We start from the raw sequence: 14875 nt of genomic DNA, 5'->3' as shown, positions 1-14875 counted from the left end.
ATGATACTCTCTTTTCCCATTAATATCAAACCGTTCCACCTTCCCAGCATGGAAGCTAGAATTTACGAGGCACTGTCAAAAGCAACATTAATTCGGCTTCCACTTTAACCAAACAAACAAGATCGGGGGATTAAATAGGCAAAACATCACTCTAACGGCCAGCACCTCCAGCGGTTGGGTGTAGCTCCACGGAGAAGAAGGGGCTGTGCTCGGATTAGGGGGTTGGGCTGCCTTGCTTGACGGAAAACTCGCAGCCAGACATCCAGCTTGTCCTCGGCGGCGCAGCGTTGGTTTCCCGCAGCAGAAGCAGCAGCGACACCGCAGCGCAGCCTCCAGCTTCACCTGCTCCCCAGAGCTCCATCCTCTGGTCCGCACTCAGAGCGCTGCCGCAGCACAGACAAGGACGAACAGCTGGAGGTAAGTGGCTTTTGCAGCACTTTTCCATCCTAAAACCAGGAAAGAGAATGTGTAGTATGATTTTATTCCAAATCAAAGATCTTGCGTAAAATGTACGTTTTTTTCTCTCTCCATATGATCGCAGACCCAGAATCATTTCTGCCTGTAAACAAATCCACAATTTGACACTATATCTGTTAATAAACTTATTTCTCTATGATTGTTCCGGATAGCATAAGATATATTGCTTTTGTTTCTGAATGGCTTCTGTTCCCAGGAGCAGCTCTTGAGGGAAATAAAGGGAGATAACAAGGCTGAAGATGGTCAAACTGGGGAGTAATCTTCAGGACAAAGGGGCCAAAGCTGTGAGTGTTGAGGACGGCTTTCAGAATGTGCCCCTCATCACTCCTCTGGATGTTGGCAGCCTCCAGAGCCAAGCACCTGACAAGGTGAGACACAGCCCACCAGCTCTGTAGGCTTCATCCATATTAGTGTGTGAGAGACTGCAGAGCCGGCCTGAGGTACAAGCAAACCTGGCGAGTGTTTAGGGGCCCCAAGAGAGATAATAAAAAAAAAAAAAACATGTTTACAAATGCATCAGCTGAAAACTAATAAAGCAAAGACGTTATATCAGCCGCAGAGGGAACAAAAAGGGCTGCGTTATGCTTCAACTGAATTGAAAATAAGATAATAATAAGATTATCACCAATTTATGTATTAAAGCATATGTTCCTAATCTGTATATGATTTTTTATTTTTTGCAACATTAACATGCTGTTGGTTGATACATTTAGGAATAGAAAGTGATGGGAGCTCTTACCTTTGATGCATTAAACAAAGGCGGCAACATATGTTATTGTAGTTTTTTTTTTTACAATAAACTTTAAAATAAACTTTAAAGAAATTGGACTTTAAAGCATAAAATAAATGTATAAAGTTCCACTTCCAGAATGACAAAGGCAAACTTAAAATGAAGCCTGTATTATTTATACGTTCACAAATAAATAAAGGCTGAGTATTCAGAATTTCATCTGTGCTGAAATAAAGATGGAAATATATGAACACACGCCTCAGTTCAGATATGAGTTGAACCCTGGAGGAAAATAAATCTGTGTACATGACACCCTTTGTTTAAAAGGTTATAATATGAAACCATGACTTACAAATGATTTTTGTTCATAAACTGTAAGTATTATTAGTTTTCTTGTTATAATTTGATCTATTTTAGTTATTAACATTAAACACACAATTAAATGTGATTAAAACAGAATGAAGAAACACTGATTTGGTTGGCTGGATAAAGTCTGCACATTATGTTAATCAATCAAACAAAACCTTACAGAGCTTTCAACCCCCTTAATATCAACTAAAATTACGCTTGTATTTTTGACCAATACAGGCTTTAAGAAGTTTGAAGAACTTTTATAAAACATTTGAAACTTTATCCCCTATGTTGCTATGTTGCAATAGCCCTAAACCTTTATCCTTTTTTAAAAAGTGCATCAAAGTGAATGCCATTGGTTAATACTTTCATTTATTGGAAATACTGGTATTTGGTAGACTTTATGCATTTAATGAAAAGAGGGGGGAAATATTAACATTTTTTATAGAATAACCTGCCTTAATGCACAAAGGGGGAAAACATAAAAGAAATAAAATACTGTCAATAAAAGGTAGGTTAGTAATGCTGGAGTGGCTGGTGGACTTAACCAGAAGTTGGCCTCCGAATGACATTCTACACAAGATCTCTTACAACTTGGGCCGGCCCTGTTTGAGAGTTTATGTCAGGTAGAGCTTTACTGGATCTGCATCTGTGTGTCTCCTTCTGTTGCCATTTACGTCGATGTTGTTGATCCATACCATCCTGAAACCCTCTTATCTAGAATAACCTCTTCCTCCAAAGTACACACACACACACACACACGCCTACAATGTTGGATTCATTCACTCATTCATTCATCTCAGCTGTCTCCCAGCTGTGTCCTTTGTTTTTCCAGCTGAGATTAGGAGACAGATTTGGTGCCAGACAGCCTGTCATTTATCATCCTGACATCCCATAGTAACTCCGCCGCCGCTCGTTAATCCAGTCACCATGGCGGTGGAACAGAGACGATTGTTGCATCTATTTGTGGGGTTGGGACAGAGAGCTATGCTGATTGGACATTATGGAAATGAAAGGAATGAGGCAATAGGCAAGCTCATTATCACTTCCAGCGCATTTGGGGGCTTTATTCATGAAATGTGTTCCAGTGTTTTGGCGTGTTTCTGTGCAGCAATTACAGCTCGATTATTTCATTTTTCTGATGCCTAAATCTATATTTTCACTTTTGTGCTACTCATCATTTAATTGAAGAAAATTCCTTTTCCAAGTTGAAAAAACATTAGAAGCCTTGGGGTTGGTTGCACTGATGAGTCAACACAGCATCATCATTATCACCTAAATATGAAGTCATCCTCAGCTTTAGGAGCATTTGGTTGACAGTTTAACTGTTTTTTTAACCAAATCACACAACATGCTCAACCATAAGGCTAAACCAGATCCAGCAACCTGCAAAAAAATTGGTCAACGTAAATAGTGGGGTTTTTGTGGGCCACATGGGCAGTTGCCAAGGGCAGCATTAGTTAGGGGTGACATATCTGTCTGTTGCCCATTGAACAGGTTTTCATGTTGCTTTCATGCGTATTCATTCAGTGGGCATCTTGTGTTTCCTGCAGGGTTTGATTCATTCAAGAACCACCACCGGTATCTTTTAGAGCTCAGCTAACTCATTTTCAAGTGTAACACATTGATGAGCTTATCAGAACAAGATCTTTCAGTCTTCTCTGGGAAAGGCCTTAAATAACAGCTAAATAACCACAAATTTGTATCAACAAAGTGATTCTAATTGTATGTCCAATATCAACAGTAAGCCAGCACTCCTGCAGAGCAAATAAAAACAATTTGTTTTCAGAGACCTTGTTTCTCAGTGTGTAGTGTACCCCTTTTTAGCCATGAAATTATGAACACAAACCCAATTTCAAGGAAATCTTGCTTTTGCAGACCAAAAGGTCATGACCTTCCAGTGCAATGGATCCAGGAAAGATGCATCAGGTTACTGTTCAATTGTGATTTTGACCCTGCTTCTAAAAAAGACGCATTTCACACGCTTATTTGATGGTTTTGCTGTCGACCAATAACAGCAACGTTATGAAGGTGTAAGAAACATTGGGATTAAACATCTAAATAAATCTGATGAATTTTGAAATAATGAAGTCAAACTACCTTTTGAGCATAATCAGGAAAGTTACAGCATGTTTAGAGATGATAGGGTGATGAGTTTCATAAACAGATTAGTGTTTCAGTTCGTAAGCACAGGGGTGAAAACATTCTCTGTTATCAATGCTAATCAAATAGCATTTAAATACAAAGGACATTTAAACAACACAGTTGACCCCAACATAAATAGAACTGCTAAAGTCTAACCTTGAGGTGATTCAAGTTGTCACGGGAGTGAGAATGGATGTCATTTGCAAACATGTCTGAGCTTTATCACTAGAACTCCCAGGGCCGTCAATTTGACGGTTTTGAAAGTTTGACATGCCATAACTCTGGTTTATTAAAACTCTTATCTTCCCGGCATCCTGACTTCATCTAAACTTGTGTCTTGTGTATTCCTATGTCTCTATTTTTAAAAAAATAACAAAGTAAATAAAAGATCTAAGTATTTCTACCTCTAACTACCACGCTATTTTGACGGCCCTATTATTTACATTGATATTTTTTTCCGAGGCTGAGTATATGCGTGATCGTTGCCTAGCAGCTGCCAATCTAGAACGCAGTCTGAGAAGGAGATTGTTGGCATCCTACAAATGGCTGCCAGATGGATATTTTCTGCTCAAGAGGCATGACATGCTTAAAAAATTACATGATTGTGATTCTAGGGTCGAGAGGTCAGTCAGTTCCATTGACAGCGGGTCAGAGAGTGAGCCGCTAAAAAACACGAGTCGTCCCATTAGCAGGAGGTTGTGGCGCATTATTTCAAGGTAGTAAAAGACTAGCCTATGTAACAATTTTATCATTTTAGGCTATAGTTTACAGATTAGTAAACTAATAATATATAAACTATTTATATAGCAACAGCGCCACAATCAGCGCAGGTTCAGAGATAGGGAGACGAGCCTGGTGCCCAGTGCCCAGCTATAACCCCAGCAATCCAGCTCACTGGCAGGAGAGAAACTACAAATCAAGGCACTGATAATGGAAAAAGAAATAAACAATAAGTTAGGTCATAGATATAGTAGCCCAGTAACAACAATCTATTCTGCACTTTCCAGACGAGCGCAGACCTGGGAAGGAGGAGATAGGAAAGGATGGGACTGTGTGGACAGTAGTAGGGGAGGAAGAAAGTAGAAGGAGGCGTCAGAGCCAGAATGCGTTGACAGAGCGCCAGATCCGAGATGCCCAGACCGCGTTCCTCTGCTTCGTGGACGTCGAAATGCTCATCCACGTTCAGGGCTGCGCCGTGGCTGAGGCCCACAGAGTTTTAGGGGATGATTCCTCCTGGGACATGAGCGTGGATGAGCTGAAGGCATTTTTAACACTAGTTTATGTCCGCGAAGTGAAAAGGGGTCGTAACATGGAACTGTCCAGCTTTTGGTCAGATTAGTAAAGCTTTTTTTTTTTTAAATGTACCCACTACTCTATTGTTTTTCAGTACTATATATAAATAACAATAAAACATAATAGGTTTTGATCAAATACTATTATTAATTCTTGTCAAAAACAAAATTTTATAGCGTTAATGCGATGACATCATCACCGCCCTCGCATCCAGAATGCCAAATTGACGGGCTTGGGAGTTCTAGTAGTGTTAGAGTTCTGGGAGTTCTAGTGTTAAAAAACAGCTCAGACATGCATTGACAAAAATATCAGTAAAATGTACCATCTTTCTCATTATTGTTTGAAAATCAAGCAAGTTCTGCTCTCAGGATATTCAAAATGAAAACTTTTTTTTTTTTTGCAGATTTGTCTAAACTTTAGCATTTTCCTCAAAGTACAATAAAAAACATAAAAGAGAATCAGTTTTGATTTTAATTTGTTATTTCTCTAAAAGTTGCTGTTTCGCAATTGCAGGTTTGTTATAATAACCTGAATGTTTGGGTAACAGATTTGCACATTATATATACTTACTGGGGCTGCACGGTGGCGCAGTTGGTAGCACTGTTTCCACTGTTGCAAGAAGGTCCTGGGTTCGATTCCCGGCCAGGGGTCTTTCTGCATGGAGTTTGCATGTTCTCCCTGTGCATGCGTGGGTTCTCACCGGGTACTCCGGCTTCCTCCCACAGTCCAAAGACATGCCTGTTAGGTTAATTGGTAACTCTAAATTGCCCTTAGGTGTATGAATGTGCATGGTTGTTTGTGTGTTGCCCTGCGACGGACTGGCGACCTGTCCAGGGTGTACCCCGCCTCTCGCCCATAGATTGCTGAAGATAGGCACCAGCTTCCCCACAACCCACTATGGAATAAGTGGTAGAAAATGACTGACTGACTGATATATACTTACTCTATTTCCACTGATCTGCCATAGCACAAACACATTTGCCATATTTTTCATATACTGGACTTTGAAGATGGATTCTTGGTATTTAAGTAATTCTGTAATCTTAACACAACATCATGGTGCTATTACTGCACATAGAAAGTCACAGCACAGTCTGAACCCACATTCATTCTGCATGGAAGGCAAGGGAGTCTCTTTCCATTTTATAAACTTGTTAAATGACTTGTCATTTAATGCACTTACACACATATACACACAAACCTGCGTTTTCATTCAGAACAGCGGTTGCTTGCATTCCAGCAGTGTGTATGTTCAGTGCAGGGTTGTGGATTCACACAAGCATGTGTGTGACTGGCATGTCAATCATGTCTGCGACAACCAGTTTGTGAAAGGACATAAGTCAAGCCGTCACTCATTTCCCGTTGATTAAATCAGTCTCAGCAGAAACAAGAACAGTGATACTGTAGCCAAAGCAGCCATTATAACCAGAGCATATATAGTAGCATAGAAACATGCAGGTTGATGTTTTACTGGATTTTTCTTCCTGCGAAGAATGCAGTTGCTTCCTGCTTGTGAATAAAGTTACTACCAGATATTGCATGCCTTTTCACTGCCTCACATAACTAAAACAACTGCAGTTCCAGACACTGCATGCTGATGCATACGGGCCAATTTGTTCTTGCACGGGACCCAATAAGAGTTGGAAAGGTTATTTGCCTTGTCAGCAGCTTTAATTGTTATTTGTGCTCCTGGCAGGAGGTGCATGAATGCAATTCAAGCAAAGAATAAAATAAAATCTGTAATTACACTAAGAAGTGAGATTCATGGCTAAGGTAAGGAGGAATACAAGTTCTTTGTTTATACCTTTTTCTTACAGAAACGTTGATTTCAAGCACATGGGCCATGTTCCATTTTTAAGGTATTCAAGAGCTTCACAAAGTCAGCTTAAAAACCACAGAAAAGTTTTGTTAAGATGCTTCCGCAATTTAGAATGTTTTAATTAAATCAGTCAGAAACTGTTTGCGTCTTCAACAAGCCACACAGTAGACCCCCACCTGTTGCTGCCACCTGTCAGTCAGCTGTGTATGATGATAGAAAGAGGAGAAACAACCTGACTTCTTCTTCTTCTTTAATATGAACAATACTACAAATAAAATGTCTTTGTGAGATTTGTATTGGAAGCAGTTGGAGAGGTTTAAAACAAATGTTTGCAGCATGGTATGAGACTTAGCATGTCTGTTGGTAAAATAAACAGGAGAATTGCAGAGAACAACTAATATTCTGAGCAACATTTGTTTTCTAATACTGTCATTTTTCATTGTTGTGTACATTTGTTTGAAAAAAAGTACTTTAGAACCGGTTCCTGGTTTTAGATGACGGCTGATTTAAAAAAAAAAAAAGAACAACTGCTGAAATGTGTGTTTGGTAATTTGGTGAAATGGAGGTATTTTCTACACATAATTATTTTGTTCCACCCCATTTCTGAAAAAAACAAAATTTGTTTACCTATTTTAACAATATACAGTGTTGCGAGAAAAGGATTTTCTGAGTCTTTAATACCGCTGTGGAGGAATTTTGGCCTACTCTTCTTTGAAGTATTATTTTATTTCAGCTACATTGGCGTTTTTCTAAACACAGACAGCTTGTTTTAGGTCATACCACATCATTTCAATTAGATTTAGGTTCAGACTTTTACTAGGCCACTCTAAAATCTTCATTTTGTTTTTTTTTTACCTTTATGAGGTGGACTTGTTGGTGTTCTTCAGATTGTTGTCATTCATAACCAGTGTAATCTTAAACTTAAGATATTCTTTTAGAGAGCAGGATTCATGATTCCGTCAATTACTGTAAGTTGTTTAAGTTCTGAATCAGCAAAGAACCTCCTGACCATCAAACCACCACCACCATGCTTGAATGTAGGATTGATGCTCTTTTTCTGAAATACTGTTAGTTTTAAGCCAGATGTAAGACCTTCAAATAAGTTCCACTTTTGTTTCATGAGACCATTAAATCTTTTCTTAATTTTTTTTTGCACAGAAAGAAACAGTTTTCAAAGCTTTGTTTAGTTAATCAAAAAATCAATTGTTTCATACGTGTTCTATTATTTTTTGCTGCACCGTAATAAAATAGAAATGTCTTTTAGTACATTTTACTTCTGTCAATTTCTTTCTCTATTGGAGCATTTTCGCTTTTTATTCTAATATCGCAAAGCCTGAACTTTTAAAGCTGCAATAGATGATTTTCCTGAACTCTGGGGTTGCGGCGGAAATGCTGTGAAAACAAAACTGCTATGTGCATTTTCTGCTATCTTTTATTGGCATTCGTGGCAAATGCAAATAATTTACAAACATCCAATACACATACTCACTATGCTTGGTTTTTTTCTTAAGTAGAATAAAAATATCAAACCTTTTTGGCATTAAGTACTAACCAGCTATACCTGCTAAAAAGGCATGTTTCACAGCAGGTTATGTGCAGTTTTTGAAAGCTTTTTTTTGGAACAAAGCTGCTAGATATAACATTGAAGCTGTGAGAAAAACCCCGAGCAGTAAACTCAGCAACCTGACTACATAAAGCCAATAGGAGGATGTTAGTTTTTAGAATTGCTTTTCAGTGTTATAATCATAACTTTATCTGACTTTGTTCTCAAATTAAATCCTTGGAATAATAATATCTGTATTGCTGAATTCAAAGTTCAGTCCAGTAAAAAGTTCAGTTAATCAGTTTTTATCTGCTCTACAAACTCTGATCTGAGACTGTTCTTTTAAATCTGCCCTCCAAAGCTTAAAGGGATGATTACTGGGTCATGTGATTAGTCCCAGACCTCATATCACCCTTTTGGTTCTGAGCAGCTTTACAGACATACAGGACAAACATGGCGGACTAAGTTGCAGCTGGACTATATATTCTCATGGTCACAGCGTTCTTTGTTTAGATACTGTGTAACCCGACTGAGCTGCTTTAAAAGCAACTCTTACTCTGTTGTTTTGCGGTGTACTTTTATTCTAGCTGTGTACTTACAGATTGATTAATGCCTCTGATATTGTAAGAAGGCAAACTGCGGCTTTTTTTTACCTGATGAAAAAAGGCTCAGCGGTGCTCACCCTGAGAAACCCAACAGTGCAGCAGGAAGCTTTTCTTTCTTTGAATGGGCAACGCTATTAGTCGGATTTAAAAATTTACAGCTCTTTACATTTATTGCCATTGCTGACAAAGATGTTTAAAAAGCTGTAAAAATAATTCATCTTTTACTGAAGTGGCTTAATCTCACACTGAAAGAATGAGTGTGCTGTGGAAATATTTTTCACTTGTGCCACAATCCTCCTCACTGTGCATAATGGCAACATAAATATGGGTTCTCGTCCTGTCTTCTTTGTCAGAGTCCTTTCAATTCCTTACAGTTATTTCTGCAACTGTAAATATAAGGGATTTTTAAATGAGTCAATGATTTATAGCCAATTCCTGACTTTTGAAGATCAACAAACACCTGCCTTACAGAAATTGCATGATTACTTCTGTCTTGTCCATTTTGAAAAGGGGCCAAGTAGAATGTACCTTTATGTCACATCATATTTATACCACAGGGAAACTGAAAGTATAAACAATAAAAAAATGCTTGCAGAAAATGCTACTTAAATTATCTTTAATAGAGCTGTTAGGGGTACTACAGTAATTGAAATACATAAAAAATAAATATAAAACGTGGGTATTTTTTTATTCCATGCTGAAAAACTATTTTTAAATTGAAGATAGAATTTTTCAATATGTTTCAATGTGAAATTATGCCACTGTAACAAAATATACTTAAGGCTTTTTAGCTTTTACAATCTTTATCATGAGTGCTAATAACTGCTGAGTAGGCTGTTTGCAAGAAAGCACAGTATTAAACTTTTAGAGTGAGAGATTAGGAGGGATGTTTTGCTTTTAAGGCTTCTAACTTTATTTATTTGTTATTTTTTTTTGTGGCAGCAGGTTGTTTGCAGCGTCCATATTCTCTATCTCTAACTGGCTACTAAATATGACTGCAAATCCAACATGAATGGATTTGCAATCATATAAAATAAAATGTGTTGAATTCAGGCCCCTTGTTCATATTTGCTCTACAACATGACGTGTTAATATTTACCCCAGCAATGTCTGTTTGTGGTTCTGATCAAATAAATATGACAAAACATAAAAAGAGCGACTGATTAGACATGTATCATCTTTGATTAAAATATCAGTTAATCCTCTTGGAACTTGTTTTGCAATATTTCAACAAAAGGAGAGACCCTTTTTTCTTCCTTTATTACACATGCTGTTTATTCCTTTATTCAAAAGAAAACAAAAGGATCCAAGATGCCTAGAAAAAAATTAAAGATTGTCTGCGGCGGCCTTCAACACTGAGCCGTGCCAAAAAACCTACACTCCCACAGTTTGCTCTCCAGGGATTACAGATAAAACCGCAATCACTGCTGCAGCAGTTTTAAGGAATAACACACTGGGAAAAAAAAAAAAAAAAAAACGCAGAAAGAGGAGTTCTGAAGGATTTTCTACAAGGTAGATCAAAACTGATATAAAGAATTACAGATAAAGCAAGAGTTCTCTTCCTATATGTATGCAGCATTTCTCTTCTTCATTTATTCAATTATAGAAATAATACATACAAGATATTTTAAAGAAACATCTAAAAGTTTTTTATTTGCTCACTGCATTAAAAAAGGAGCCTTGCAAATGTATTAATATAACTTGTACTTTTTCACATTTTGCAATGTTATAACCACAAACTTGAATCTATTTTAAGGGGATTTTATTTGATAGACAAATACAAAGTAGTGCATAATTGTTGAGAGAAAGAAAATCGATCCATGGTTTTTAATTGTTTTAAAAATAAATAAACAAAAACTACAGTGTGCATCTATATTCAGGCTCTCTCCCCATCCTTTGCAGAGTCACTTCTTGCAGAATGTACAGCTGCAAGTCTTTTGTGTCATCTCTACCAGCTTTGCAGATCCAGAGACTGAAAATTATTTTCCCCATTCTTCTTTGTTAATTAGCTTAAGCTCAGTCAGACTGGATGAAGAGCATTTGTGTCCCTCAGTTTTTAAGTCTTGCCACAGATCCTCTGAAATTGGATTGGATTTAGATCTGGACTTTGACTGGGCCGTTTTAACACATGAATAAGGTTAGTTGTTAGCCATTCCATTGTAGCTCTGGGTTTATGTTTAGTGCAGCTGTCTGCTTGAACGTCTCCATCCATCTTCCCATCAACTCTGACCATCTTTCCTGTTCATACAAAGGCTAACCAGTCCTCAGCATATAGCTGCCACTACCATGTTTCTCATTGGAAATTGTATTTTTGGGGCGATGTACGATGTTTATTTACCACAACACAACCCTTTTGGCCACATAGATAAAGTTTGGTCTAATCACAGCTTTTATATGTTTGCTGTGTCCCCTACATGGCATGGGTCAAGTTACAAATAGGTCTATGTGTTGCTTTCTTTCAATAGTGACTTTTGCCTTTCTATTCCTACATAAAGGCCAGATTTGTGGAGTGCATGGCAGATTCTTCAAAGTAAGCTGTGGATCTCTACAGCTCCTCCAGAGCTGCTACAGACCATTTTGGCTGCTTCTCTGACTAATACTGTCCTTGCCTGGCCTGTCAGTTTAAGTGGATGACCCTGCCCATCACTTAAAATGAGAAAGGATTACATTTATGTTTGTGGTTTGTGATTGTGGTTATGAACTGTTTTCAACGTCAAATATGCTTGCAGATGTTTTTGCTGTAAATTGTGTCTTTGTATGACAGACTGAAAACCAACTCCATTTCAGACATAGAAACATTCGAAGGTCACATGGTTTCAAGGTATCTAAAATAAAGATTACTCATGAATTTTCACTAAATAGATTCCCCAAGGCTGAAGCTTTGCCTGCCTTTTCTTGATGTTCGACAGTCTGTCAGTCTTGCTGGCAGAAAAGAAGGCTGATAGTAGGCAGTTGTGCAAGAGATGAAAAGACGGGTAGAATAATGCTTTGTAATGCAGCTGGTGTAAGCCAGCAACATCAAACAGGTGCAGTGGGTAAAAATGAGATGGGAAACATTGTTGTGATTGTTGTTTGATGGTGTAGGGATGACAAAAGTACAATTAACAAGCCGAGAAAGTGGTGAACATCTCTGAAGAAAATATGAATTTCAGATATTTTATTTGTCTTGACCATCTTGACACCTGATAACTACAGAATACCACATGTCCTTATTAGTGAAAGTGGGATAGGTTGTTTTTTGTCCTGTCGTTATCCACATTACATGTAATCACAGACAAGATCCACCTTTGATCCATGTGTTTGTTTGCTTTTCTTGCTTTCCATGACTCTTTTCTAATTGCTCTAAAAAAAAACCTTCTTTCAGTAATATGTTTATAGGCCAGCTTCTCAGGCAGACATCGCAGTCATGTCTTGAATAGTTTGATAGACTAGTCCTAATTAATCTAAGATGTTTTTCTGAAGGAACATTAACACTGCTCCCAGATTAAACTGAGTTTTTAATCCAGCTTCCCAGAAGGCAGGTTTAATATTAGATTAAATCAATTTTTTTTTTTAGAAGAAACACGATTTACTTAAGATTTTTCTGTGAAAATCAACAAATATCAGAAAGGTTGTTGGAGACAGCCTTGTAATGTTTTGATAAAAATAAGTTTTTGGAATTGTAGATTGTTTTTCAAAAGCATAAAGTAAATGCTGTTGGGATCAGCACCATTTGGAGCCACTGCTTTCATTGGTTCGTCTTTTCATCTTTCCTTAATAAAATGAATCCATTTTCTTTGATTCCAAAGGAGACATTAAACCTTAACTTTTTTTTAAATCATTAAACAATATTTTGGTATTTTTTTATTTACCCCTTTTTTATTTCCATTGTTTTTTGTGTCTAGTTTGAATTATATCTGAGCCTTTTAGGTTTAAGGTATATTCTATTTTATATTATTGACCTCTGGTCAGCCTAGCACGCATTGCCTAATTTGGTTTGCTTTTGTTAAGACTTCATTGTTCAGGCATTAGATTGTGTTTTTAGAAATACCTATTTTAAAATTAGATTTATGGTTCCAAATTAAAGGCTGAATTAAATTTCAATTTCTCTGTCTTGTCCATACAAAGCTATGAACAAGTTAAAATAAAACATCAGAGGACAGCTAAGCCCCTCCTCCAAACAAATAACGCAAAGAGAACTAATCTAAGAAGATACATCTAGGACCTGACCTTCAAAAGGTTTGCGTGTACAAAACCGCACGCAAACCTGTTTGCGTCAGCAACGCTGATCGTCAAACGAGGTGGGACTCGGATTGCGTGTTCAAAATCAGCAGTACTGCAGGCGCAAACATTTTAGTGTGTCTGCCTTCATGAATATGCAAAACATATGATAATAACCCAGACACGCAAATTTATGGAAGGAGGACATGCAAATGTCATCCCTTACCACCCGCAATGCGATTTTCAAAGCCCGAAATGGTTTGCAGGTGCAGTTTTTGCGTGTGGATTTAGCACGTTTGAAATGCAGGCGCTAACTGGGATGCAAAAATGTCTGCTGTCACTTTGGCCAGAAGGAGGCATAGAAAGAATGACAGATGATAGGGAGAGAGAATCTTCTGTACATGTGCCAACAGATTTGGGTTGTCAAAAATGAAAATAATAAAAATAGATGAGAATAAAGGATTCTATGTAGGATTATCTAAGCTTTGATTTGGAGCCAATCACAAACAAAAGCCATGATATTTCTCCTATGGTAAAACTCCTTGCAATACTTCATTCAACATCATTCCAGTCAGTGATCATCTGCTGAACGCGCACAAACCTGATCATAGCAAAATGTGCACATAACTGGTCAAGCGCGAACAGCCTGTAATCGCACATCATGCAAAAAGACCCACTGTGCTTTGATGCTGATAATATAATTAATAGGAAGGATCTAAAGACATTATAAGGCAGATTAAATCCTTCATTTACAAACTGGATGCTAAAATAACTTCTTAGCAGGTGAAACATCATGCACTTGAGAAGAACCACCTCAACTGCAACACTTCGCAGGGCAACTGGCGCTGGATCAGTTGGGTGTTTCAATGTGAACTTATGCCAGGGGAAGGTTTTGTTTATGCAGTAAAAATTACTTTGTGTCATCAAAAAACTATTTAAACAATCAAACAGGTTGTATATTGTTAAAATATTGGCAAAACAAACAAAACCAATTTAGTAAAATCATTGGGAAATAGTTTATCTTTACGTACATAAATGTTCGATTACATTTTTTTGCAGGACAGTTATGTGATGCCATGTTTTAAAATGAGCAAAGCTATAACATACAGATTGCCAACTCCTACAACAAACTATTTTTATGGTGCTAATATTACGTTCAGGCTTAAATATTGTGGCTGATTATGATAAACTCTGAACTCTTCAAACATATACTCTCAAAAAACAGCAGACCCCGGTGAGTCTCCGAAAAGAATTAAAAGATCAAGGGAGACAAATTAATTAACAGACATATTTGTCTTTTATATTGTTAATATGAATTGGCGAATTTGTTGCTAGGTACATCGAGCAAGAAAAGAGTAATAATCACATCAGGGCAGATGACAAACCTGCTGTGAGTAGCACAACAAAAGTGAACTAACTGTAACATTCCAGAAAAGCAAGGGCCGAACGGAATGGAAGGAAAAAAATCAACAACTGGATAATTTATAATGATGCAGCACAACAATCCCTGCATATTTCTAGCAACACAGCAGAGGATCTGTTTGCTTTTCCTCTTGTTTCAGCCAGTAGCACACGCAAATTACTCATTTGTACCTCTAGAACGAAATAGAAGAATGTTTTTCTGCAATAAAAATATGAGTTGACCTTCCTCTCCATTTTGCTACTTATGATTTGTTAGGTTTAGGCATGGGCTGGTATGTTTGCTTAGTATT

The 14875-nt window shown here is 37.6% G+C and overlaps 1 protein-coding gene across 1 annotated transcript in view; it reads left to right on the top strand.

The window, feature by feature from the left end:
* Positions 1-275: 275 nt before the first annotated feature.
* Positions 276-14875, top strand: part of nsg2 (neuronal vesicle trafficking associated 2) — a 54562-nt gene continuing 39962 nt past the window's right edge. Inside the window, exons 1-2 of the mRNA XM_047378284.1 lie at positions 276-417; positions 674-845. Of these exons, the coding sequence (XP_047234240.1) occupies positions 717-845 (129 nt within the window). The 5' untranslated portion in view covers positions 276-417; positions 674-716. The remainder of the gene's footprint in view (positions 418-673; positions 846-14875) is intronic.

The sequence above is a fragment of the Girardinichthys multiradiatus genome, chromosome 11 (genome assembly GCF_021462225.1).
Source record: "Girardinichthys multiradiatus isolate DD_20200921_A chromosome 11, DD_fGirMul_XY1, whole genome shotgun sequence".
NCBI classification, from domain to species: Eukaryota; Metazoa; Chordata; class Actinopteri; order Cyprinodontiformes; family Goodeidae; genus Girardinichthys; species Girardinichthys multiradiatus.
The sequence above is the reverse complement of the archived record's forward strand: the minus strand, read 5'-3'. Positions and strand labels throughout refer to the sequence as shown.